The following is a 26,733-nucleotide window of genomic DNA, read 5'->3' as shown; positions in this document are numbered from 1 at the left end:
ACGGCAAATATTTGAAATTTAGGTATAATTTTGAAATCAACAAACGTGTCAGGTCGACGGTGCCTACAGTAGTTTCCACAGCCTATGCAGCCAGTAAAAAGGGCACCAATTGCAACTCTTCGCTTATCCCGGCTGATGGGGGCCAAGATACCCTCCTTCCTCTGCGATCTACTCTATTCTAATAATAGCACGCCATATACGGAGTGTTATTCGGCCAGCAGAGCTGTCAATTTAACACAAAGGCCGTTGCTCCGAAAAATCTCGTTGAGCCTCCAAATTGCAGGAACCCGACATGCTTCCCTTTCGAGCCTGATACTCATGGACGATATGTTGACAAAGTTCCGCGTTCTCACTACTCTTTCTCAATTCTTTCCCTCGTCTTTTCGTCCCAGTCACTCGTACTTGCACCGTGGAAGTAATGATGAAAGCGATTTCCGGATTCCTCTGCAAAACTTTGATACCACTGCCGACGACAATAGGAATCGCAACAGCAGCAGCAGCAGAGCAACATCGAGGTCGAGGGACGTTTGCGAAGAAGATGACAGGCCACCAAAGGCTACCATACCCATGTGGTCACCCTATACGTTAAGTCTTCCGTTTCTTGCAGTATTGACGGGGGTGACCTTAATACTCTGCCTTGTTACATTTTTGCTCTGCTGGAGATCATCGACAAACTATGGTCTTGGTGCGGACGACGGCTCTTCGGCCCTATTATTTGGCTGGAGATATAGCCCGACTATGATAGCCGTGGTTTACGTTCAAATGACCGCCGTACTGCTGCTAGATATCAAACGCACAGAACCCTATGCTCGATTGGCTCGTCCCCAGGGAGCAGAGGCCTCCACAAGCATTCTCAAAGCTCCAGGAGCATGGTGGAATGCGCTGTATGACGGTTTCGCGAAGGAGAAGAATGGCTCTCGAAGCTGGACCCTCATCTGTGCCTCGCTCTTGAATATCCTTGGTTTCATGGTCATATCTCCTCTTTCGTCTATCTTTCTATTCTCTGAGAGTGCAGCGGTTCCAAAAGTCACCAATTTCCTCAAACTTTCCCCAAGAGACTCCCCGTTGCCAATTGAGTCGGACCGTGTGGCAAATTTTCGAACCATTGCAAACTTATTGCAAAATGCATCGACTTCGCCGTGGATTACTGATCAGTACACCATGCTTCCTTTCTGGCCGGCCGACATGCAAAATGCTCAAATTTCTTCACTGCCTACATACTTGCCGCAGGAATGGCAGACAGAGACAACAGTGTTCAAGAGTGATTTCAGCTGTACCACTATGTCGTTGGAATCGCAAAAGCTTGGGACTATGGCAATCCCAGAGGGTACTCTAGACACATATTTCGCAGCCTCCTTTCTCTGGTCATCATCAGATGGATGTAAATATGGCATGGCAACTGGGATCGAGATCTTCGAATATGGTTGCAGCAGCTGGTCAGAAACCTCTACATTTTATAATGCACTGGGCGAGGGAATCGAGGGTTCTGCGGTCAGCACAAATCAAACAGCTGCATGCAAAGGCAAAGAGGTCATTTTCGTGACAGATGCGTGGAAGTTGAAAGGTCAATCAATGCAAGCAGATGGAACTCAGTACTGGAACTCAAATGGTGCTTATATTCAGGCCCTGCTATGTGATACGAAGTATTACATGGCAAATGTGTCTACCTCGGTCTCCCTTGTTGGAAGTGAACCGGAAATCACTTTCAATGAGAATGAGTTTGAGGAAAGAAAGGCTGTAGTTCCAAGCAGCATCTTCAACACAACCCAGTTCAGTGCTCTGATGCTGTCCTCGGATTGGATAAACTATATGTGGTCCCTTTACTATTCGATAGACTACGAATTGCAGGGATACAAGCAGCAAGGATCGTATCTAGGGGGTCCTTCCATTCTTCTGGGAGCTCTCTACAACTACAACATGACCTCATTTGCCGATGATCCGGATTTGGTACACTCGGCCGCCAAAACAAAGCAGCGGTATCTTGGAGAAGTGCTACAATCAGCCTTGACTCAACAGGAAGCTTCAGAAAGCACAAACAGCCAAGGCCATGTACATTACATTGAGACCCGGGTAGTTGTGCAAACAGCCGCTGCTATCGCTCTAGGGGTTTCTTTCCTTTTCTCATTCCTGTTTGTGCTTGCTATCTGGTGGCTTTCCCGGCAGAAGCAGCGACCATTGAATTTGACGAAAGACCCAGCGACGACCGTAGGCGTGGCTTGTTTATTAACACATGACAATCGTTCTACTTTCGGTTTCAAAGATCTCCGGCAGCCTACCGATAAAGAGCTCCATCATGAGCTAGATGGCGAATGGTTCTACACGAACTCTGACGGTCTAGTGCAGGTGCACACCGCCGATAACGATATAAGACGCAACGTCTCTCAATCGGAGAATGGGGCGCCAAAGATATTTCAGTTACCTCTCCTACTTACCCTAGTAATAGTCCTCATTCTAATTGTCGTTGGGGTTGCAGTGCTTTATCATTTTTCTATGGCCACTGCGCTGTACGAAAAAGTATTTGTATACGGTTTCCAGGTTTCTTTTTTCGGCAACAGCTTGTCAACAGTGGCCCCATTTGCGTTGGTCCCAACAGTTGTTGCACTCGTGATTGGCCTATGGTGGGGCGCTATGGATGAAACGTTTCGCCGTCTTCAACCGTTTCTCGCGATGTCTAAAGATAGCCAGCCCTTGTCCAAAGGGGCTGATCTATCATACGAGTCTACATTCTGGGCATGGGCCTGCATGAAAGCCTTACGCAACAAACACTGGCTACTTGCTCTTGTGACACTGGGAAGTACTTTTTCACCCTTATGTAGGTTTCAACTCTCGCAGCCACTCCATTGTACCCGCTAACTTTCAACTATTCAGTCACGACGTCAATGTCCGGTTTGTTCGAACGCGGACCAGGAGTGATTTCTCAGCCTTTGACGTTAAATCGGTCATTAGAAATCCGCGATATTCCACAGGTAATCTCGGTCAACTCTGATTCGAGTGAAATTGATTGGAATTATGCTGCACATGGATTTCTCTCGGACCTCTTCTACAATGTTTCAACCAGTTGGATATATGCGGCTACTATTCAGCTATCTTTGAATAAGTCCCAACAGCCCGCCTGGAGTAAGGATGGCTGGGCTTTTGCTCCTATTGATACTAGTATTGTGAGGAACACAAAAGTGCCAAATGTCATTGGATCTCCGCTCAATATTTCGTTCACCACACCGGCCATACGGGGTCGTATTGAATGCAGCCAGCCTCCAGCGCAGGCGTTTACAAAACTATCCAATTGGCTTACCCCCAAAGACCTACGGAATCACACATATTGGAACAGCAAAACCATCCCCCCCCGGCCTTGAGAGTGGATACAAGTTAGGGAATACCCAAACGTATAAATCCTACACTTGGATGCCCGCCCTCGCGAGATGGATTTTACCCCTCACACCCCCCGAGGAAAAGTCCTCTTGCCCCGGATGCACAACAGTACTCAGTGTCCCTGAAGAGATTGCATGTTGTACAAATGGAAGCAGCAACGACTGGAAATCCAGCGTGGCCGTTGGGTATTGGTCTCCTAATACCACGCCAGATACCTTTTCATGGGCATATTGGCAACGTAACTTCACCGTGAAGTGGATTTGTGGAGATGCGGTGTCAGGGATTAAGAGCAATCAAATGAATAGCCGCGGGGAGTATGAAGAACTCGATCTGCTGTTCGTTGAACCACCATCGATGACGCTTCTGACTTGCAAGCCAATCCTTGAATCGACAACAGCAAACATCAGCGTGAACCTAGAGAATGGTGAAATCCAGAAATTTGACCTTGTCAATGAGGCCAAGGAATTATCTAGTGCCTTTGCAGATAATTTCTTACCGCATGTCCAGAACGTTTCTTCTGCTAGCGGATCGAAAGCCTGCAATGCGACGCTGAGGTGAGTCTTGGAAGCTAAACTGACCCCTTTTATGAAGAATAATAAAGAGATACTTGTGAAAGAACATGACTGATGGAACCTCTTTTTTTTATAACAGTCTTGGACGCCTGTTCATGATTTCCCTCCTATCCGCCGCTAAACTCGACGTCGTGGTATCTGGGTCCTCTCCTAACTCTTATACCGTCGAAAGCTTGAGTGACAAGACATACAATATTCTCGACGATAATAACGGGCTGAACATGGACTTTATGTCATATTCCATGTACACGATGGCCAACAAAAACCCCGACGCCCTCCTTGACCCAACAAAGTTAAAGACGCTCGCCGAGAAAACGTTCACAACCTTCTTCCAGCATTTTGCCAGTAACAATGTCTCCCTGGAGACAGGAAGCTGGGCCTTCCAGAAGATCAACGCGAGTCTTCCAACTAATCTTGGGACAGCGGTGAATATGAATCATAGCGTTTTGACAAACGAGACGGCAGCACAACAAGATTTGATACATCCGATATCACATACCAATCGCACCGTGGAGGCAAATTTTGCTCGTCGTGTGGAAGTGTTGAAGATTAACTCTATTGCAGTCTGGCTGAGTATATCCATCATGAGCTGGTTGGTCCTGACTACTGTCGTGGTAGCCGTTTTCCAAAAGCGCTATTTTGGCAGTCTAGTTCGCGGCGTGGAGTGTCTCGGTGATGTGCTGGTTTTGATTGCAGACAGTACAAATCTATTTCAAGTCGTGCGAGGGATCCAGAGCACTCGTCTGCAACCAAGTGGCTACAAATATCTTCAGACTCGACTAGGATGGTTTATTGATACAGCCGGCAAGCTACGTTGGGGGATCGAGATGGAAGACCCTTCCGGCAATGAGCCGGGGGTGCAGTGGGTAGAAGCGCCTTATTTCTCAAAGGAGAATGATATTGAGGAGTGGAACTTTTCCGATGATGATAGGGCTTCCTACGGGTGACAAGGGTTTGAGAAGAGAATCTGTTCATTAGTGTAGTAAGCGCGCTCTCTCTCTCTCTCTCTTTTCTATCTATTCTATTTAGTTATATTTTGAGTCCTAATTCTTTTTTTTTAGGTTTTTCTAAGTGATCCGACCGATAAGGCCTCCCTTCGGGCCACGGGGCGCTAGGGGGCCGGGGCACGCACGGGGGCAAATCAGCGACGGAAGTACTGGAATGAGCCCTGATCCCACTGGCCACTAGAGTATGATATTTGTGGCGACCAATCTCCTTTATGACAATATAGCAGCAACGGTAAGAAACAAATATCAGCTAGCAGAAAGGTCGGTTTTGGAATGTTAATTCAATCCTTCTAAGAAAGGGGGAGCTCCCTAGAGCATCTTTTAAAAGTAGCCAACCGCCTCGATATACTGAAGCAAAGTAGGCATATTGGATCTATATATCTTAAAACGGCGTATCTGCTTCACTTCCTTCGCTACAATTAGTCTACAAAGGGCCGCATAAGGATGGATAATAGCGCTAGTGACATGTTCTTAAAACACTTATATGCAGATGACTGGAATCAGATTGGTAAGGAAGCTTAAAAGAAATGTCGTGTGCAGATCCAAAAACAAGTGTTTGTCGGTAAAAGATGATTCATCGATCTCGTCGGCAGCGCATTCCTTGCGCCTCTTTTCACTAGGCCCCATTCGACTGGTATTGGCTCACCAAAACGTCCACGTTCACGTCAGACCACATCTGGCCCTAAAGAGTGCATCTCGCCATTTAAGGAATACCGCCACCCGGAATCGCTCACGGATCGGGCATGTTCGCCCATTTGACCCGGTCTATACGCCATAACCCTGCATGTCAGATAAAATATCAACAATGATAAATCTAATGATAGGTAAAGTCAGCAATGAGTTGGCATAAGCTCAGCTGATCCTTTTTTCCTTGCTGGTGTGGTTCTGGATGGCTCTGGGCAAGCTTTTGAGGTCTCGGCTTTTTTTGCTTGCCTTTCTTTGATCCAAATGAGTGCCAAACCTTTTCTTCTGTGCACCGGCTCGGAAGCTATCGTCCTTACCTATTTCGGAAAACCCCTATTCCATTCTTCCCTCGTTGATTGGCCAGTTGCTCGGCAGGTTTCCTCACGGCCTCCTCGGAGGGTGGCGTGGTGGACTCGGGGCTGGAAAGGCTAGGCAGGCCGGAAAGTCACGTCGATTCCTTTGATATGTGATGATGGGTGGTGGGGTTCTTTTGGTCCTTCTGGGGAACGCCGCACCCCATTCTTATGAACTTTTACTTCAAAAAGCTGGACGCCAGATGAGCCAGCCTTGGAAATCGTAGAACACGCGCCCGACAAAAATATATGCGCCGCCAAAAGTCTATTCTGAACTGATTCGAGGGTATGGGAACAAGCCCTGAAATTCGGCAATGCGACTTCAGTTTTGTTAAGTTCGACCTCAGGCACCGCACCTGCGACTGACTAAGCATACCCAACCACCATCTTCAGGTATATACAAAGATCAACTGTTTCGTACCTGACAGGATGACCACTACATTCTAAAACACAGAATTGTTATAGAAATTACATTTATTGGGGAGGAGAGTGTCCGGTAACCAGGGGTTATGCAGGGTGCCTCCGAGTCTGCCTGTACACAGTCATGCGGTCGGGTAAACGATACATAGATTTAATAGGGAGATTGTACCCGATGCTAGCACCGCGCCAAAGAGAACAAGTATTAGCGAAGACAGAACAAGATAATGTCCACCGCCAGGAGTGGAAAGGAAGAACCATTCAAACATCGCTGTAACGAACCCGAACTGTGAAGCCTTAATAGTTCGTTATAGCGATGCTTGAACCTATGGAAATGTAATCAGCCCAAGGAATGCCTTCGCCGCCACACCAACTACTTTCGATTTGGCTGCAGCAAGAAATGTTCATGACTAACTCATCCGAGACTGGCTAGAATATGCGATACGGCAAGGTCCGAGAGCTGGCCTGAATTTCGTAAACGAAGCTAGCTAGCGGCCGTCTTTTAAGAGAAATGGCGTCTTGAACAACAAGGCACGGGCCTGGATGGTCTCTGAACTCGTCCATTCACGCGCCACATCATATGATATATCAATAGGCAGGACTATGACTGAATACCTTAGCGGAAAATAGGGTTAAAAAAGCCTTCTTCAGGTGAAAAGGAGGCCCTAGAGATCTTATATACCATCTGAAAAGTGCTCCCCCTTTCTCTCTCTCTCCTTTTCTCTCCTTCCTATCGTTCATGCTTCATTCCAGTTTCACTATGCTATATACTAGGTTTCTCGTTATTGGGCTTTCAGGCTTGCTCTCTACCGCTACCGGTCTATCCCTGGATGCAAAGTGCAAACATCATGTTCCGCCTCCTAACCTGCATGAAGTTCCTCTGCTTGTTGACTTGATCCGAGACTTCCATCTCTATCCTTTTTGCGCTGAATACATTCATAAGCCGGAGTTCCCCCATACCACGACAAAAATTATCGGAACTGCGACCAAGACGATTACCACTCATGTACAAGTTACCGACACAGTAACACATACTTCCGCTAGTGGTACGGTAGATGTCACAGATACAACTACTCTCACAGTGATAGTCACATATACTGCCGCGACGGCTACAGGTATTTATGACAGGCCCCTCAGAATAAAACCAAATCTCTAATAAATGATAGTTCCCGATACTACCACGGTCTCGTCGACAACGTAAGTAAAGTCACTTTGGATTTTAGCCTTCTCTTTCTACACACACTCACTACCGCTTTTCACATTATCATATGCAAGAAAAGAAATTAATCTGAAGTATAGGACTGTTACAATCACCCCTAACACAATAACTTCATTAGCTTTCCCTACTCCTACCGGTTTCGAAGCCAAGCGAGATGTGCGGCCTGGACTTGACGAGCATGGAAGAGACCCCGTTCCCGCACCGCTACACGGAGCACCAGACAATTTGCTCTCGGAAGCCTGCTTGTCGGCCCTTGCTACCCGGACATTCACTATTTATACTCGGAGCACAACAGTATCAACTCAGACTGTCACGAAGACTGCCACTGCAGTAGATACAGCCTTCACGCCTGCCACAACTGCCACCGATATCGTCACGGACGCTACTACAGAGAGTGTGCCCGTTACTGAAACTATAACTTCCACTACGACCATTACAGCGACGCCAACTGTCACAAGTACGGCCACCGCTACTGTCTCCGTCTGTCCCGATCAGCAGAGCGTAGACGGAGGAGGAGTCCAGGCATCAGGACAACTCATGGATTCTACCTCCCCAGACGCACTGCAATGCTGCACAGCATGTTTTGAGACCGAAGGCTGCGGGCTCTGGTTTTTCTTTCCGCCTTCTCTGTGCTTCAATGCTGTTGATGTCAGTGGACCAAACCCGGATGCGCAATGTCCCACTGGCTTTGGTCCATATGTCATCTTCCCCGGCTCACCAGATGACGGGAATGTTGGCGGACCAGGTCCTTGCGCGGGAAGCTTTGTCGACGATTAGGAGGACTGCGAAGTAAACCATTTTCTTGCTTCTCTTGATCTAAATAAGTCTGTCTCTTTTCCTTTCGAATCAATTGCTGTAGGCCTATTCATCAAGTCGTCGCATATGGCTCTTCCACCGCATCCCTTTATTAAGAAGAACGTCCAGTACTATAGCGGCGACTGCCAACAGAGTGGCCCTTACGCTTGAGGTCAAACTGCTTTCGCCAACTTGTATGCTGGAGCAAAACTAGTCCTACTGCACCTTTTCGACATGCAAAATTTGATTTCAAGAATTAAAGACGGGGCTTCTAATAGTCACAACTAGTCTTCCGAAGAAGTAGCATACGAGGATCTCTTTAAGCATAGTATCTGGTGACTAGGCCCCCCTAGAAAACCAATCTTTATAATTGGAAACTAGTGAGGCTTCTCTCCAAGAACGTTTCCCAATCAAGGCGTGGCTTTCTTGACAGCATCAATCACCAACTCCTTCACAGTTCTCCGCTTCGTAGTCAGATGCCCATCCCCGTCAAATTCCAGGCCATCAGGGAGATCGCCTGCACCGCTCCCGTCAAATGCACCTGCCAAAATACTAAGGAACGCGGCGGGTCCAATCTGGCCTCCCTTAAGAGCGCCGTCACGCTTTTCGATGATGGCCGCCGTAGTTGTGTAGGTTTTCTTGAACTCCTTGCCCGTCACGTCCTCGAAAGCTCTCACCACTTCGTTCATGGTCGTTCGGACCTCACTAATCGGGATACGCTTATTCTTAGTCTTCTCTTCATCCATCGCCAGTGCGGCGACAATGCATGAAGCGATGAAAGAGGTAGAACAGCCTGTGAAGGGGTTGTCGCCCCCATCATGCAGCGTCACCTGGTGGTTTTTAGGGTCAAAGGTCCCGAAATCGCCACAGAGCCATGAATCGAGAAAGGCCGCAGGGATGAGGGTAGTAAAACTTGTAGGGCCATTCTCCTCCGTAAGTGCGCAGAATTTGCGCGCATTGGGAACCAGGGGCGTGAAATTCGCGGGCCAAGGGCCTTCGGTGAAGAGAGATATGGCCTTTGGGTGTAAGACATCGAAGGTGTACTCGGATTGGAAGATTCGTCGCACTCCGGCTGTTCTTGCTGCCGCAAGGAGTGCTTGATCAACTTGTGTGTTTGCCTTTCCTGATACAAGAGAGACAATGGCGTCTGCGCCAGTAATGGCGCGTACCAAGACTGCTTGATCCGCGTAGTCGACTGGGATAACTTTCGCACCAGGAATAGGCGCTATCTCCTCGCTTTTGACGCGAGTGAGAATGGTGACGTCAAACTTGGGCTTCGTTGAGTTGACTATGGCGGGAATGGCATGATCGGCGAGTCGGCCAGAGCTGCCAGCAATAACAATTTTGGTGAAAGTCATATTGAGTAATAGGGACGTTTGGTATGTTTTTCTCGGCGGTGAATACTTCTATTGATGTGTACAACGCTGCCCTCCGCCATTTTTATACTTCAGTGATGCCAACTGAGGCTGACAAATGGAAGCATCTAGGAACAGTGTGATATAATCCATCTGCTACTGATTACTACGGCACTATGATGCTACAACCCGAATGCCGAAACTGACAAAGCGCGGGCAGGTATTCCCGGTGCTAGGCATGTAGCTGACAATCATTCCTACACTAGGTTTCATTGGCTGCCGTCAAGCGAACTCTGAGGACGAAACATTGTCCAAGACTGCTAATCCAGTAAGCTAGTTCCGTGCTACATACTCTTGTAATATCACATGGGATTCCCCACCTGCATGACCTCGCTCTTTGGGCTAACCGATAGTAGGGTGACCCAAAGTGATTATCTTGTATCAGAGATTGCATCGAAAAAGCTCGTGTCAAACACAGCTGAAACTCAATGCTTGCTCTTCACTTCAAGCTTCACTTCAAGTCAGATGCCTAGATCCGTGGTCCATCCTAGAGATCGAGGTTTGTCTCATCTATCGTCAGCACAGGCAAGTTTTCCCGAATCATACTCATGTCCCTTAGTCATCTGACACAAGATTCCTCTTGACCAATATTGCGAAACAAAAGGTCCATGCCCACTCCCCACCACAAAAGACTAGCCAAGATTATTTTCCTGCACGAACTTTGGCTGGTTGGACCATATCCTAATCTTTGTTTCCACTATTTTCTCCTTTGAGTTGACAGAAGTATGCGGCGGTTCAAGGGCACGCAGAGCTTGAAGAATAAGCGAGACGCCCATAGAATAATCCATGGACAAACTACGGGCTTCTGCTGTATAGACAAACAGTACTCACTGTGAAGGCCACCAAGTATTTCCACTAGAAAAGGAAATGGAACCTATCATAGCGACCTCATTGCAAGAAGAACATGGGGCAACCATTTATAATGGCTAATGAACTATATCTGCATGTATTAATTCGCATGCTACTAGTACTTTCGTATGAACGGAATGATGCACTTGGCAGTTTCAAAGCGTATCTCATTTCTGTCCCCCAGTCACAACCGATTCGTGAAAAGCGATTAGACAGCCTTTTTTTCTTTTGCAAATCCGGTATCGCTCAACAGACAGAACAATATCGGCGGAAATAGACATTATTGGCTCTATGATCTGAATTATGTGAAATACATTAATTTGGACTATATTATGGCACAGACCGCCCTTGCCCAAAGCTCCATGTTATCCTATGCGTTTTCCAAGCCCCCTCTTACATTTTCTGTGCTAGTGGGGGTGGGTTACTGTGTTCCCGCTTCAAAAAAGATTATAACTAACGCGCTTCACTGTCATTGCTCAATATTTAAACTCCAATGTGCCAATAGGAGTTCATCTCATTGACTATCTACTTTTCTGCGATCAAATCCAGGGTGATGATTATGCTAGAGGAACCACTAGAGGCGGTACAATTTGCTGGCCCTTCCTGAACATGCTCCAATCTACATGACCGTAAAGTCTCAAAGTGCGAGGCTGTCAAATTAAAAGAAGGTTTCAAGATCATATGCGCTTCCGATGAGGTTAGATGTTTGCAACATCTTATACCTTCCACCTGAGATTAGTCTTCCATGATCATTGGATTTGCTAACTATTTGAAGAAGACTATTTTCAAGCCAAAAACACGTCGGAAGTGGTTTCGCGCCGAATGCGGCACAGCATGAAATTGTGAGAGAAGAGAGCAGCGCGTGACAAAGATGAGGCTCGGAATTAACTGGCGATTACCTCCGAAGAACCATTGCCGATCCCTGTATTCTACGAGGATTTTTGTATGCCTCGTTTTCTTCCGTTTGCGACAGATGGTCGAGAGAGATAAACCGGATGTAGACTACAGACTCCAAAACTTGGAAGATGTAATGTATGGTAATTCCTCACGCGAAAGAAGGCATAAAGGGAGCACAAGATATTACAGAGTCCAAGATCGTAGAGTGCGTCAGGGATTGTTCCACGTCGAGATCGCATTGGTTCCAAAAAGCCTCCACCATTCGTTGGATGAGTCTAGCGTGCGTGGATCGTCGTCTGTGATTGGTTCGAGATCTTTCAAAAATTCCAAGGATAGCAAGGCGACGGCAGTCTTCAACTGCCTCGCAAGCAATTATGAACAGAGGCCATGGGCTTTCACAAGTTCCAAGGCTTTCCAGTAGCATTACGCCCTCTCGGATGAGGCGCCTGTGGTGAAATTCGTTACTAGACACCTTTAACACTGTCCGGTTGAAGTATATCAGCGCTGAAACGCGATGAAGAGCAGACAACAAGGTAGATCTGTCCGAAGACATCAGCGATTGGGTTTGCACCGCGCCAAGTTCGCCAACCACCTCGCTGAGCCTTCTTTTAAGCGTATAGATTTGTTCCCACTCAGACTCTGTATATGCAGAGTCATTAGACGAGTGCCTCATAGGATTACAAGAAGATCCAGAGCGTCAGTCGGGAAGGTGAGCCTGCAGAGGGTCTAGAAACTCATTAGATTCAAACGCACCAAATATAAGTTTTAATGTTTACCTTGTCGCCGTCTGCAATGGTGTCAAATCCTCTCGCCAATGGACCTTCTGTACAAATGCCTTTTCTTGTGAAAGGTGAAGTCCAGTGCCTCAAAGTAAATTCGGACAATGCCTCATGATAGTACATCCAGTTTAGAATGGCTGCCACTTCCTGTTGATGAGTTCGCCACTTTGAAAGAGAGGCTCGAATGATCTTTTTCGCTCCGCATAGATAGCAGGCCCAATCCTTAGTAGAATCAGTGTTATTGGCAAGCTGTAAAGGTTAGAAAATAACTCCAAGGCATATGTTCAAACAAGTTCGATACCTCATACTGGCAAAGAAGCATAGTAGCAGTGAGGCTCTTGATAACCTCTTTGCCGTCAAATAAATTAATAATCTGACGCAGAGAGGAGACGGCTCGGAACTTGTGAGAGAGACTTCTTGAGTCTCCCTGAAGCTGGAGTGATGATACGGCAAGAACTGCTTGGAAAACTGCATTGCGAGGACCAGATGTGTCGGAAAGAGCCACCCGCATGATAAATTGAGTTAATGCTTCTGCATCAGTTGGGGCAAATATTGATGAGTTCGATTCTCTGACTGTATGAATACGTCAGGGATGCTGGCCCGTGAGGGACAGAAAGACGTACAGAAATCCAGTAACTGTGCATCAGGTCCATTGATTGCGAACGGTGAAAGATAGGAAGGGTACGGTATTTCCATAGAGCCAGAAAAACTGCCTATTACCTCAGTTCAGCTTCGGTACTAATGAAATAGTATCAGCCTGGAGTTCTCACCGAGATAGCCTCGTATTTCCAACTCGCCGGACAAAGCAACATCCCATGTTGTGGTATTCAAAAAGGATGCCGTATAAATCTCTGGGAGACCTATAAAGACCCTCTCATTGTCTGCGATTAATAATGCACGCCGCCGGTCACCTTCTCGCGGCCACGATAACTGCACCCCAAAGCCTTGACAGACGCGTTGAGCCTTGGTACAATTGCCGCACATCGGCTGTCGCAAGTCGCATCTGATTTTGCGAGCTAGAAGAACTAGGTAAGAACGGAATTGCGTAAGACGGACTTTTTTGGTCTGCGAACCTCTGCAAGTCCAACACCCTTTGTTACCCATTGCACTGACGGAAATGTGATAATGATTGTTCCTCTTTTAATTTTGCTTGCACTTAAAAAGCAACTGGAAGCATTAGATCAAAGAAAGAGCGGGGACAACTATTAGCATACGGTTCGGTTCTTAAGAACCGATCACGGTTATAAAGCAACAACCAATTTTCCGAAAGCCCTCAACACCACTTAATTCATTACGCCAAGATAATATATACGAACACGCAGAATAACGGATCCGCGGCTCGCCATCTCGTCATGATGTGTAAAATTGGTAATACTGCCACATGTACAAAACTGAGCGGCATCGTTGTCGCTTCACCTTCACCGTGCCAAGCACTTTTAGATACGTAATAAGTATCGAAGAAACATCACTCAGCGCTATTTTCTAGTGGGGCCATGCCAAGATGAGCATATGGGGCGAGTTGCTAATTGTTAAATGTCCATTAGCTTCGGAAATAGTTGCCCACCATTAGTCATAAAGAGATTGCCTGATTGCAGTGCTGTGGGTCGTCAGTTTCTTTATTATATTTCTAGGTACTTGTAATGTATGTATGTTTGGCCAGGGAATTGAACATGCTATTTTTGCTGTTTCGAGCTATATTATCTGCACTGATTCTAGTGGGCTCTTCTACCTCTTAGCCACGATCAACTGGTCAAATGCTTAGCCTTCAGCTTCGCGCAAATTCAAGCCTTTTACAGCATTATTTTCCCTACCTCTCCTCTTTCAATACTCTGTTATTGTTGGTCAACTGAAGTTAGGCTCTTCATGAGAAATGTGTGCCTCATACATGCTTACTACACACCGATGGCCTACTTTTAAAGGGTCGGCTACAATAAAATGATATATCTGTCCCCAGGGGTTTATCGAGTAGCAACATGGACATAACCCGCCATTAGGAGATTTTCGTGCTGATAGTGAATTTGGCCAATTTTCATTGAACTCTGATATATTGAACATTGTACACGTAGATAGGAGGATAGGGAAGAGGCCCGTTGAGGCGAGGAGAGGATCCGGAGGATATGTGCTGGATTCGGCTGCAGAGGGGAGCGAGTTCTGGTGTTGTTTTGATCGTGAGTCGAAACAGAGGGAAACACAGGAGGGTGACTAAAAGGGCTTGGCGGGTGCCGAATAACTAGCGGTACCACACACGTGGTGGGCGGTCAAGCGGGCGACTCGCTCGAGTCGTGGTAACTACGTAACTGCGATCACCCTCACCTTCACCATGGGGCACTTGGTCACGCTAGCAACATGGTATGTCTGTGCTGGGATCGATGTCACGCTGCCTGCTAACGCTCATCCAGCTCCCTCAACCAGTGGGCCCTGGACTTCGAGGGTAACGCAGCCCGCATCATCGAAAGTATCCGCCAAGCCAAGGCAGCTGGGGCCACCCTGCGTGTTGGCCCAGAGCTTGAGATCACTGGTAATTGAACAGAGCTGCAGCCCTTCATTTGGAGAGGAACCTAACTGGTCCAGGGTATGGCGTGCTGGACGGGTTCCTGGAGGGCGACACCTTTCTTCACTCGTTCGAAATGTTGGCCCGGATCATCGACCACCCAGACTGTCAAGATATCGTGGTGGACGTGGGCATGCCGGTCCGACACAGGAATGTCCGATATAATTGTCGGTGAGTGGGATTGGATTACTTTGATCGATCATCCATCTAAGCGATCTCTGTCCAGGGTGATTTTCTACAACCGGAAGATTATTCTAATCCGGCCTAAGATGTGGCTCGCCAATGGTTCGTACATGTGTTCCTAAGCGGCCTAGAATATTGCTGAGATTACTTCCGTCAATGTAGACGGCAACTATCGCGAGCACCGGCACTTTACGCCATGGCAGCGCCCGCAAGAGGTTGAGGACTACTACCTGGAGCAGATTGTCGGCAAAGTCACGGGCCAGTACAAAGTTCCATTTGGTGATGCAGTCATCAGCACGAGGGATACTTGTTTGGGACTAGAGACCTGCGAGGAGCTTTTCACTCCGAATGGGTAGGTAGCCCACGCCATTTGAAGTCGCTCACTAACTATGAAATCAGCCCTCACATTCCATATGGTCTCGCAGGTGAGTTTCATGAACACTTGAACTTGAGTCTCCCTGACACTATTCAGGCGTGGAGATTATCTCCAACTCTTCCGGGAGCCATCATGAACTCAGGAAGCTGGATACTCGCGTGAATCTGATCACCCAGGCCACTAAATTGGTAATGAACGATACTCATTCTTTGCCAAACTTCATACTCACACAAAATATAGAGCGGCGGTATCTACCTTTATGCCAACCAACAAGGTTGTGACGGCGACCGGTTGTACTACGACGGCTCTGCAATGATCGTGGTTAATGGGGAGATCGTGGCCCAGGGATCGCAGTTCTCATTGAATGATGTGGAAGTTGTCACTGCGACTGTCGACATTGAATCGGTTCGGACCTATCGCTGCAGCGCAAGTCGCGGATTGCAGGCGAGCAAGCAATCGCCCTATGTCCGCCTGGATCTCGATATGAGGCTATCGCGCTCGAGGGAACAGGCAGAGCCTGGCCTTGCAACTTCAGAGCCTTTCAAGCCCCGTTTTCATGCTCCCGAGGAAGAAATTGCCCTGGGGCCTGCCTGCTGGCTTTGGGACTACCTTCGGAGATGCGGCGCCGCGGGTTTCTTTCTTCCGCTGAGTGGTGGCATTGATAGCTGCTCTACCGCTATTATTGTGCACTCGATGTGTCGAGAGGTTTTGAAGGCTGTGAATGAAGGAAACGAACAGGTGATCAAGGATGTCCGCCGACTCTGTGCGAAGCCAGAAGATTCAGACTGGCTTCCGACTAGCAGCCAGGAAATTTGCAAGTATGTTTTACGATCAATTGGATGCAGACACAGCTCATATCGTTTTCTAGATGCATCTTCCACACCAGTTACATGGGCACGGAAAATTCGGGTCAGGAAACAAGAGATCGATCTAGGAGGCTGGCATCGGATATCGGATCATACCACGTCGATTTCAACTTTGACACTGTGGTGACCGCCATCATGAATCTCTTCACTGTGATCACCAACTTCCAGCCCAAGTTCAAAGTCCACGGCGGAAGTCATGCTGAGAATGCGGCCTTGCAGAATGTGCAAGCCCGTCTCAGGATGGTCCTGTCATACCTGTTTGCGTCGCTGTTGCCCACTGTTCGTCAGCGGCCCGGAGGTGGTGGACTTTTGGTCCTCGCATCCTCTAATGTGGATGGTGAGTTGTCTTGACATCAATCTATGCCCAATGCCATCATACTGACTAAGTTTCAGAATGGTACGAAACCAAGTAATCGATGATTGCTAAACGCACATCGCATCACCATTCGCCGCACAAGTTTGCTGACCCTTGAACTAGCTTGAGAGGTTATTTGACAAAGTACGATGCTTCTTCTGCAGATGTGAGTACTATCCAACCCTGTTTCAATTATGCAAGTTTACTAACTTATAGCAATAGTTAAACCCAATCGGTTCCATCTCCAAAGTCGATCTCAAGAAATTCATCGCTTGGGCCGGTCACAAATTCGACCTGCCCATCCTCGAGGAATTCTTGCACGCGACCCCGACTGCGGAACTGGAGCCTATCACAGCGACCTACGTACAATCAGACGGTTCGTATATCTCATAGCCGGGGAATGAGAGTGACATATGGGCTGATTTTGAAAACAGAAGCAGACATGGGCGTCACCTATGCCGAACTGGGCACATTTGGATGTACGTGAATGATATTCCCAACCTTTGGGCAAATAGTGACTGACAATATTCCAGATTTGCGAAAGGTGGCCAAACTGGGTCCTTGGTCGATGTATGAGAAGCTGCTGCACCAGTGGGCCAATGAGTTCAGTCCACGCGAGATCTACGAGAAGACTCGCCACTTCTTCTATTACTACTCTGTAAGGAATAATGATGGATGAACCAGCGATGCAACAAGACGGCAAGTGAAGCTGACCACTTCTTCTTCAAACAGATCAACAGACATAAGATGACTACTCTGACCCCCTCCTGTACGTCTCTCTCGACCTATTTTAATCTCTAAAGCATGTTTCTGACTTTGAAATCAGATCACGCCGAGCAATACTCGCCCGAGGATAATAGGCATGACATGAGACAGTTCCTGTGTAGGTTTCTTCTTCTTCTTCCTCTTTATGGCGGTGTAGAGAACTAACAATTCTCACTTTAGATCCTCCTTTCACGTGGGCGTATAAGAAGATGGAGGAAAGTGTCAAGTTCTGGGAATCAAAGGGCTGGACTGCTGGGCGGGCACAGAAGAAGAGTGTCAAGGCCGATTGAGCTAGGTTTTCTGAACTTGTCCCTTTGGAATAACTAGATTTGTCCAGTAGAGAGTGATAATGCTATGTGTTATGTTTCCAGAATGAAGTATGATAACAAAGAGAAGTATATACAGAGTCGAAATAGACTCAGAAGGAGAGATAGATAGGAAACGTAAAAGAGTGTAGACTCCATCCAACTATCCAAATATCCACATGCCCGAAAACCAAATCCACGCTTATAAAGCCCCAAATCATGCCAGAGTCGGCAATTATGCAATCATCATCGAACTTGATCATTAAAAATCATTGGCGCAGTGCACCCATAAGCACAAGCCCCGTGTTTACGGGATTCAAATTACCCCAGGTTTCAGCAGTTATCATTCGTCTTTCCAAAACCAGCCACTTTTGGACTTCCCAGACTCCGTCGACTCGGACTCGGACTCCTCGGGCTGAGACCGAGGAGCATGAGTTACCTCGACGGAAGTATCGTTCTCCTCCCGACCATCGGCAAACCGTTTCGTCTTGACGGTCTTTGTCTGGACGGAGCCATCAGCAAGGCGCACGCGCTCCGTGCGGACCATGGTAGAAACCACGTGTGGCTGTAGTGCTGAAGAATCTGCTGGCGTAGCCTCTGTGGTGGAATCCGATTCGTTCACAGTCTCGGGGACGGATTTGCGACTTCCTCCAGATACGAGATCGAGCCAGCTTTCGGTATCGTCGTTTCCATGTTCGTCGTCAACGCGCGGGAGACTTCTCCGGTACTGGTCGAGCTCCTCTTGCTGACGTCGGCGCTCCTCGAGGAGGAAGCGCAGTAAAGGACTCTCGCCTCCCTGGAAAAACTCACGTTCCCGAGCTTCGATATCCCGCAGAAAACGATTGTACAAGTCGAGCTCGGTCTCTGCGTCTTCCGACTTTGTGTCCCGTGGGCCGTTCTCGTTGCTGTCCTCCAACTCTTTTTTCTCACGGCTAGGCTCGGTAAAGGTGATACCAGACCAAGGCTGGTTTTCTGTGCCAGACACATACTTCCACCGATCGCCCAGACTACCGCGTTTAACCAGACCCTGCACCCAGTCTGACCCGGACTCGGTTTTACTGACAGCCGATACATCGCGCTCGAGCATCTGCTTCCCATTCTCAAGTCGTAGTAGATCCTCAAAAGCTTCTCGCCACTGAGGTTCCGCTGGGTCACGGTCCGAGTCTAGGCGCAGAGTAGACACGAGCGAAGTGAAGACACCCTGTCCCCGGTGCTTGTGGTACTGGGCTTGGCGTTCGAGGTAGAGAGGAGAGTAGGGGCTAAACATAATGTAGGTGATTGGCCAGGTAGGCGAGTCGGTATCTTCAAACATATCCGGGATAGAGAAGTTGCGGTGCGGGTGGAAGAAGTGAGAGGAGAAGGGGAAGAAGCGATCCTCCAGCCAGAACCGGTCGAAGAATGAGTCGAGGCCGAAGAAGTCTGCGGAGCCATTGCGCCACTTCTTCCAGGACTGGGAGGGCCATCGCTCATCATTTTCGGGGAGCTGTGGCCGGGATGAATGAGATGGAGAGTTGTTGGGGTTGCGGTGTGAGGAATCATCCTGCTCCTTGGAGGAGCTGCCATTTGCGCCACGCTCAGAGGCGGGCTCTTCAGAGCTATTTTCGCTACTCCGTTGCCGGGAGGTCATATTTTTGTAGCCGTAGTCATCGTTGAAAATCTCCCAGCGATCGGAATGAGGAGAAGAGATGGAGGAAGGGAGACCGGTGACGGACTGCAGCATGGATGAGACCTGCTCATCGGCGTAGCGGCGGAAGGCGACAAACGGGTTGGTTTCGTCGGAGTCCGTATGCCGGGGCACAGACGAAGAGTTCTTGTCCTTGTCGTTATCGCGAGCCATGATGCGATAGAGAGTGCGAGGATGGATGATAAGATCCAGAAGGAACTAAAGTGTTGAACCAAGCCAGAAAAGCTGCGGCGGTTGGGAGGGTGATCGCCCCACTTCGCCACGTGATCTTCAATGTTCTTGATCCTTGTTTATTATTCAACTAATTTCCAACTAATTAATGCAAGAAACAACATCACACGGAGTTAAAATTGTCATCTGGTCACCCGCTACTGAACCATCCGTCACAAGTTGTTGGCGCGTCCCTTGAATCGCGCCCACGCTTCGTCGAATCCAGTGGAGCGGATCCACATCGACCGCTCACCCTCTGCAATAGTGGAGTCGACGGCTAATCACAATGCCCAGCAATCAGCATTTATTCTGCTCTGAGCCAAAGGCAATACAAAACACTCACCCATATTTCCAATCTTGAGCCACATATCTCCAGAGATCGGCATCTTCTGCGGACTCTCAAACGGCTGGCAGACCCTCTGGCCATGAGCCACCGCTCGCGCCAGTTTGGCAAGATGCCCATCATCACTGGGATGAGCGATGCTGCGCGAAAAGACGGTGCCCCAATCGTCTTTCGCCGGGTAATTGGTGACCTCGTTCCGAAGAAGGTCCGGCGCGCCACGAGACACATACACCAAGAGATCCAGTCGGCCTTTCCACTCCAGCATGCGGACTTTGGCCGCTTGGTCCAAGAAGGGCAGGTCGATGATCTTCGAGAAGAAAATCGTAGAGTTCACGCAGTGGATGTAGAAGAAGTCGATTCGGATTTCTTTGGTTGGCCGCTGCGCGGTGCTGGTATAGTAGACTTGTTGGTCACGGTCAGAGTCCATTGGCTTCACAACAACGAATAGGTAATACTCACCAACCGTGTTGATCATGTCCGCTAAGGCCTCATTCATCCGATCTCCGGCCACGCGGTACTGGGCAGCATAGTTCAACATCTGCTCCGGAGCGCGCGCCAAAACCCCATCTCGGATCTTATTCGCGTCCCCCCACTGCACACTCTCCGTCAGTGCCTTGTCTTCACGGATTTCACCCAGGATTTCGAGCAGAGACTTCTGTCCAGGTGTGGCAGTGCTGTTCGCGACCTTCTCGGCAGGCAGGAAAAATGCACGCCCGATCCAGTCATCGTGGACCGCTGCTTGTGAAAGAGCCTGGGCCACGATAGCCGGCTGGTTGAACTCGAGCCCGAATCCCAGGTGGATTAGCGGGTGGATGAGGCCTGGACTGAATCAGACCCGAAGCCTGAAATGGCCGAACGTATGTAGTACTCACCAGCATACAGCCGCGACAACATGCTCTCAGCTCTTTCATCTCCCTTGAAAACATATTCCTTCAACACATCGCCAACACCCTTAGCATCTATCTCCTGCTGGAAGAAAGCAAGGAAATTAGGATAGTTCTCTTCCTTTCCGAAGCACTGCATAAACGTAGCCGTGTCACGCATGGCCTGGACGAGATTGGCATCCGTTGGGAGCACCGGTCTCTGGTAGCTCGCATTGCGCTTGTAGGCCGCTTTGATCTCTGCGGGGCCCGCACCGAGCGCATAGATGCTGAGGATTTGATGGACGATGTGGTCTTGTTCAGCGTCAGCTTGGTAACATGGAATGATTGTAGAGAACAACAACATACTGTGGAATCCCTCGTCATTGAAAAAGACATGATGCGCCGCCATATCCTCCTGCAAGACCTCGCTCGCCGCGCGGGCGGCATCCTCCCTAACACCGGAGCTGTAGACGCCTGTGTCCGTCGGCGCCGACAGATGGATTTTGGTAGCAGTAGCCATGTGGTGAGGGATGGTGTTGTAGTTGTATGAAGCGAAGCGAAAGCCCAAAGCGTGGTTGTTAGTAGTAATAGAAAGTAAAATCGAAGCTGGTCTCCGAGCTAGTGATCCGCAGAAGCCCGCAATCCGGGGTATCATAGCTCCCTTAAATAGACTATCTACCTCCCCTCACATCGAGCAGTGCACAGGAAGTATTAGTGTACAACCACTGCAGATCGTGCAGAAAAGAAGCAAGAATACGAAACGCCTATCATAATCCCCGTATTATCGAAGCATCGGAGTTAGAAAGCGGAGAGTCGGGCTTTCGGGCCTCCCGTTGCCACGACACAACGTCATCCAACTGTCCCGTCGAGTCAGCATGATGCTCGCTCTGCGACGGTTACAGGAGGTGTTTTGAGTTTGGCATGGGCTAGGCTATGTCTGATCAGGTTTAATGAGTGCATGATTTCTAATATCGACCGGGCTGGTCGTTCGTATTTTTTACTCCGGGAGGTCTGTCAGGTATACCAGATCCTTGCTCGAAAGAATCTGGATCATGCAGGATTTATTTTTGGGGTTATCATGGTTTGTTCTAATATACAAATGAGGCGTGCCAATTTGTCACCCCGGTGCATCTGGCGCGGTAGTTATAATAATCATGCTCAGTCTGGATCAATCCAACAAGTCAATTCATTCATTCTTCGCCTGCATCTCACGGTCCTTCTTGCGCCGCAAGCGGTCGCGCTCAATCTTCATGAACAGCGGGTGGTGGCTCTTGTCTTTCAGCTGCTTATTCTTGCTCTTGTTGTACTCGATGTAAGCCATGTCATCACCGCCGGCCAGACCGCTAAGGGTGGCCGCGCTGCGTTTCGCGGCCGGCTTCTTCGCACCCTGGCGCTTGCCGGAGCGCATCGAGAATAGATCGTCGGCGACCTGTTCCACGTCGGCGGACGACTCGTTCTGCAGCATGACTTCCTGCAGGAGTTCGCGTCGTTCCGCGGGGGTCGAGTACGACAGTCCTTCGAATTTGTCAATTCCCTGCAAGTGCGTGATGACTTTGAAGGCGTAGCCTTGGTCGATGAGGAATGCCTGCCGTTTGGCGGAGTAGACCATCTCGTGGGTGTCCTTGGAGACGAGAGAGTAGAAGAACGCATTAAATCCTTCGTCATTCCGGCGCTTGGCTCGCAGAATTCGACCTAGTCGCTGGGCTTCCTGACGACGCGAACCATAATGCGACGAAATCTGGATCAGACAAGTTGCTTCAGGCAAATCCAGCGAAGTGTCACCGATCTTCGACAGGAAGATGGTGTTGACCTGCTCATTATGTTGGAAATTCTCCAGAATGCGCATGCGCTCGTTTTGAGGAGTTCCACCGTAGATGTAAGCCTTGTTCAGTTTCAGTGCATACCGCTCAAGCGCATAGACATTGTCCGAGAATACAATGATTTTGTCTCCTCGTTTCTCGTGGAAATCAATTAGGAACTGGCAGGCCTGGAACTTGCGCGGATTCATGATGTAGAGCAGAGCCTGTTTCCGCGAGCTCTCTCGTAGGTACTCCGAGTAGAACTCGGTCGTCATTGGACACCATACCTCGGCACACTGGACTTTGGCAATATGGCCCTGGGCAGCCAGCTCCATCCAGTTGGCTTCGTAGAGCTTCGGTCCAATCAGAAAGTTCAAATCTTTAATCTTGTCATCTTCACGCAGCAGCGTTGCTGTGAGACCGAGCTTGCTCTGGGCAGCGATCGCAGACGTGACCTTGCGGAACATCGAAGCCGGCACAACGTGCACCTCGTCGAGAATCATCATGCCCCATTCCCGGGACTGAAGCCAGTCCATCATCTTCTGGGCATCATAAGACCGAGCTCGGGTCTGCGAGACCATGGAGTACGTAGACACGATAATCCCGGTCGATCGCTTGAACTTTTCCTTGTGGTCAGATGTGAAAATAGCAATGTCACTCGGGTCGATGGTCGTCCACCGCAAGAATTCGTTCCGCCACTGCACCACAGACATGGAGCTGGTGCAAAGGACAATGGTACCTTTCTTGATGGTGGCTGCTGCAGTAATTCCCACCAAGGTTTTACCAGCACCACACGGCAAGACGATAATGCCACTCTTTGCGCGTCCGTTTCCGAACATCTTACTCAAGCTCTTCTCCTGGTATGAACGAATGCGCGCGGCGGGTTTCAAATCCATATCCAGATTGGGATTGACGGTGTCGCCTTGGAAGTCATACTCTTCCAGTGCAGGGCATCCAATCGCTTGACATCGGGCTTTGACCACCTCAACCCCAGCGGCCGGGATTTCGAAGCTGTACGTGGTTGCTTCCTCCGTCTCGTCCTCGCCCACATCGTCGATTCCGTAGTTGACAGCCTCGGCGTCCTCTGACTGGTCTCTCGCCGTGGAATTTTCTTGCTGAGTACCTGTCTCTCTCACACCAGCCGCATCCTTTGTTCCGGGAATCACAAGGCCACCCATCTTCGGTGCAGCCCGCTCAATGATGCCTTCAGTGCTCTCGATTCGCTGGGGGCCAATCACCTCATCCTTCAACAAGCGCTGCAGCATTGAAGGATCACTCGTTTCCACGTAGTAGTGATTGTGCCTCAAAACCATTTTGATCTTCCCATACGATTTGGTGAACTCGACGATAAATGACCGAATGCTGTCGGGGATTGGGGTCTTGGATAGGCGATCGAGAAATGCCACAATATCATGCGGTTTGAGACCAACCGACACCGCCGCGTACAGACTATGTCCGGTCAAGCGGTATTCATGCAAGTAGGTCGGACGCGACAACGGTTCGGCGATCGTGGTCAGGGAAATCCTGCGCCTGAGGCGCTAGGGGGAGAAGCTCTCGAGAGTAATCGTGCCTTTCACCGGCTCGATCCATAGAGGGCGGTTGTAGTGGTCGCGCTTGAGAGGGAGAAAGGACAGGTCTTTGTAGCCGAATCGAGGATCTGTCTTCTGGGCCTGTGCTTTCTTGCTGAACGACTCCAGCGAGAATTTGCTGATGACCTCTTTTCAACCCCCAGCTTTAGCATGTAGATCACTGTAAGTAAGTAGGCCACCACACTCTACCTTTCAAATTATTCTCCTCCGGCACATCATCCTGGTCCGAGTACTCGTCGCTGCTGGAAATGTCCGGGACGGGCGTTTGGCGCTTCGATGCGCTGCTGGACCGACCGCCTGAAGTGGTCAGTGTCTGGCAAGGGAGATTATCGCGTAAGGAACCCACTGTCCGCCGCCTTGCGCTTAGGAGGCATGACTGCTGCGTTGTAACCAACCGACGGTTGACGAGAAAGGCTCCTGGGGAGGACCGACTCGAGAGTCGAGTGTCCGGAGAGGCGCTCCACGCCTCGTTCGAAGAGTTTCAGTTCGGCATTCCACGAGAGAAGCGGCCCACAGGAAACAGGCGGGAGACGATGAATAACCCGGAGGGTATTGAGTCGACGGTGACGAGAGAGATGCCGAGACCCGGTGAAGAAGGAGATGAGAGGATGAGGGAGAAGTGAGCAGTGAGGTTGATGAGTCAAATTGATAAGTGACTGGGGTGCCTAAGGCACGTGATTGGTCTGGCTCCGACTGACGTAGTCGTGCTTTTCTTTGTTCACTTCACGGGCAACAATTCCACCATGAATACGGTATGTCCCATCCACCCTTGCTATCATTCTGCTGCTAACTTTTGCTTACTGTCTAGATCAAATCCACCTGGTGAGCTAACGCTTCCTCCGTCCAGAAATAGACCCGCAAGAGGCCCTCATGACTGACCTGATTTGGAAACAATAGGCTTGGATGGGGTGCCCTGTGTGTCGGTAAGCTCTGGACAAGCACAAATGACCTTCAGATTTAACGTGTACCTCACGCAGCCGGCGGTGGGGCATACTATTTTGCCAAAAAGTCCGTCAACGCAGACCGCGCGGCGAGATTTGACTCCGAGGTCAAGCGCAAAGCGCAGATGAGGGCAATGGAAGACGAGCATCGCCGACAAGCCACGCTCTCCACACCCACCACCCCGACTCCAGGCAATGACGCCAGTCTGAAGCGCGCGAATATGACGCGGTTCCAGAACGCCGCGGACGACGTCGCCTCACCCAGCGCGGAAGCCTCTCACGACCCAGCCCCTACCCGCCACGAACCCATGACCGAGAAGGACCTGGAGAAAGGGAAATACGAAGCCGCAGAACCGTTCCGGCCGCCCCGGGGGAACCGGTTCAGTTGAGAGCTGCCCTTGTGTTTCTGATGTATAATCACTGGACTCGATACGGCGGTGCCAATTACTGGATGCCATGTCACGTATACTGTACTACCATTTCTTCGTTTCAAAACCAATATATTGTGCTAGGAAGCATTCTAATCTACCCCGGGTGCGCAGACACTCCCCGGGAAGCCATGGTCTTCGTGCTTAATTTATCACATCACATCGGGTATCACACCACCATCGTGGGCCCGCTCAAAGCACAGAATGATAGCACCACCAAAAACAATATTCCCAAACGCCGTAGACATCATGCATCACCGCCTTGTCGATCTCGGTGCCAGCACCCAGACGAAGACTCATATATGCAAATTACAAATCAACGCGCGTGGAAGCAGAGTGGAGGATGCGGCCTATAATTATCGACGTTGGCAACGGGAACGATATCTGGGTATGGCTCGAAGAGGCTCACTTATTGTGGTTGGGATAACCCGAGTTCTTCTCCCGCGAGCTCTCCAGCGCGGGGGGCACAAAGGGCAGGACGACACCCGACACGAGGCAGGACATAGCGACCGCGCGGGCGGCGCGAGAGTCCGGACGCGGACGATGCGCAGAGAAATGCCGGATGGAAGGGCGAGCCAGCTGGGCGGCGAGAGTAGACATGTTTAGGGAATCTGTTGGGAATAACTATCGTAAACAGGGGGGTAGAATTATTATTATCGAGAGCCAAGGGCTATTTATATTTAGTTAGGGCAGACAGGGCGCCCGCCCCCCGCATGGCCTGATCGCATGCGGTAGGATGATCTGCTTCGGGTGGTCGGCAACGCTATGTCAGGCTACACCCTCACGCCATCGCGGGGTCCAAAGTCGCAAAGTGCCGGCCGAAACAGTGGGACGGGCTTGGTACCTACAACTAAGCATAGGGGTGGAATATCCGCTGCGGTGGATAAGTGCAAATCGGCGGGCGACTTTACGACACCTGATCTGCCGAGGGGCCGGGGCTGAGTCGGGTGTCACGGCAGATCATTCTTGACACTGTAGATGCGATTCAAAAAATGACGTAAAATAGTTGGATAGTACTTAGTTCGCTAATAGGAGGAAATCAGAATCAACAGTGTGATATTATAGTAATAATCTCCCTAGTATTGTATAGTTCAGGTCACGTGGACACCCCCAATATCT

General features: G+C 49.4%; 9 protein-coding genes across 9 annotated transcripts; 4 read left to right on the top strand and 5 right to left on the bottom strand.

Moving 5' to 3' along the window:
* Nucleotides 1-318: 318 nt before the first annotated feature.
* Nucleotides 319-4,888, top strand: N7510_004821 (DUF3433 domain-containing protein; the record flags this gene model as incomplete). The annotated part of the gene is made up of 5 exons (XM_056976747.1): nucleotides 319-2,812; nucleotides 2,869-2,886; nucleotides 2,947-3,158; nucleotides 3,301-3,923; nucleotides 4,021-4,888. The coding sequence occupies 5 exons, from the start codon at nucleotides 319-321 to the stop codon at nucleotides 4,886-4,888; spliced, it is 4,215 nt and encodes a 1,404-aa protein (XP_056836703.1).
* Nucleotides 4,889-7,162: 2,274 nt separating this feature from the next.
* N7510_004820 (uncharacterized protein) lies at nucleotides 7,163-8,398 on the top strand (the record flags this gene model as incomplete). Its single annotated transcript, XM_056976746.1, has 3 exons — nucleotides 7,163-7,517; nucleotides 7,569-7,599; nucleotides 7,702-8,398. 3 exons carry the CDS (start codon nucleotides 7,163-7,165, stop codon nucleotides 8,396-8,398), a joined length of 1,083 nt encoding a protein of 360 aa, XP_056836702.1.
* A 428-nt stretch (nucleotides 8,399-8,826) lies between these two features.
* N7510_004819 (uncharacterized protein) lies at nucleotides 8,827-9,774 on the bottom strand (the record flags this gene model as incomplete). The annotated part of the gene is made up of 1 exon (XM_056976745.1): nucleotides 8,827-9,774. The coding sequence occupies one exon, from the start codon at nucleotides 9,772-9,774 to the stop codon at nucleotides 8,827-8,829; it is 948 nt and encodes a 315-aa protein (XP_056836701.1).
* Nucleotides 9,775-14,702: 4,928 nt separating this feature from the next.
* On the top strand, nucleotides 14,703-17,742 carry N7510_004818 (glutamine-dependent NAD(+) synthetase; the record flags this gene model as incomplete). The annotated part of the gene is made up of 17 exons (XM_056976744.1): nucleotides 14,703-14,713; nucleotides 14,756-14,874; nucleotides 14,928-15,078; nucleotides 15,134-15,192; nucleotides 15,253-15,442; nucleotides 15,490-15,515; nucleotides 15,563-15,654; nucleotides 15,707-16,284; nucleotides 16,335-16,669; nucleotides 16,726-16,729; nucleotides 16,811-16,853; nucleotides 16,910-17,063; nucleotides 17,122-17,166; nucleotides 17,221-17,345; nucleotides 17,420-17,456; nucleotides 17,514-17,570; nucleotides 17,633-17,742. 17 exons carry the CDS (start codon nucleotides 14,703-14,705, stop codon nucleotides 17,740-17,742), a joined length of 2,136 nt encoding a protein of 711 aa, XP_056836700.1.
* A 358-nt stretch (nucleotides 17,743-18,100) lies between these two features.
* Nucleotides 18,101-19,594, bottom strand: N7510_004817 (uncharacterized protein; the record flags this gene model as incomplete). The annotated part of the gene is made up of 1 exon (XM_056976743.1): nucleotides 18,101-19,594. One exon carries the CDS (start codon nucleotides 19,592-19,594, stop codon nucleotides 18,101-18,103), a length of 1,494 nt encoding a protein of 497 aa, XP_056836699.1.
* Nucleotides 19,595-19,824: 230 nt separating this feature from the next.
* N7510_004816 (questin oxidase family protein) lies at nucleotides 19,825-21,461 on the bottom strand (the record flags this gene model as incomplete). Its single annotated transcript, XM_056976742.1, has 4 exons — nucleotides 19,825-19,928; nucleotides 19,995-20,813; nucleotides 20,867-21,169; nucleotides 21,224-21,461. Coding segments are annotated over 4 exons (1,464 nt in total), but the record flags the coding sequence as incomplete, so codon positions are not given.
* A 582-nt stretch (nucleotides 21,462-22,043) lies between these two features.
* N7510_004815 (TFIIH/NER complex ATPase/helicase subunit SSL2) lies at nucleotides 22,044-24,619 on the bottom strand (the record flags this gene model as incomplete). Its single annotated transcript, XM_056976741.1, has 4 exons — nucleotides 22,044-24,194; nucleotides 24,234-24,373; nucleotides 24,435-24,542; nucleotides 24,592-24,619. 4 exons carry the CDS (start codon nucleotides 24,617-24,619, stop codon nucleotides 22,044-22,046), a joined length of 2,427 nt encoding a protein of 808 aa, XP_056836697.1.
* A 369-nt stretch (nucleotides 24,620-24,988) lies between these two features.
* Nucleotides 24,989-25,575, top strand: N7510_004814 (uncharacterized protein; the record flags this gene model as incomplete). The annotated part of the gene is made up of 2 exons (XM_056976740.1): nucleotides 24,989-24,997; nucleotides 25,255-25,575. 2 exons carry the CDS (start codon nucleotides 24,989-24,991, stop codon nucleotides 25,573-25,575), a joined length of 330 nt encoding a protein of 109 aa, XP_056836696.1.
* A 444-nt stretch (nucleotides 25,576-26,019) lies between these two features.
* Nucleotides 26,020-26,214, bottom strand: N7510_004813 (uncharacterized protein; the record flags this gene model as incomplete). The annotated part of the gene is made up of 1 exon (XM_056976739.1): nucleotides 26,020-26,214. One exon carries the CDS (start codon nucleotides 26,212-26,214, stop codon nucleotides 26,020-26,022), a length of 195 nt encoding a protein of 64 aa, XP_056836695.1.
* Nucleotides 26,215-26,733: the final 519 nt, after the last annotated feature.

Source organism: Penicillium lagena (genome assembly GCF_028827675.1).
Source record: "Penicillium lagena strain IBT 129212 chromosome Unknown utg000002l_segment0_segment0, whole genome shotgun sequence".
Taxonomy (NCBI): Eukaryota; Fungi; Ascomycota; class Eurotiomycetes; order Eurotiales; family Aspergillaceae; genus Penicillium; species Penicillium lagena.
Note: the sequence above shows the minus strand (reverse complement) of the source record. Positions and strands in the feature narration are given on the sequence as shown.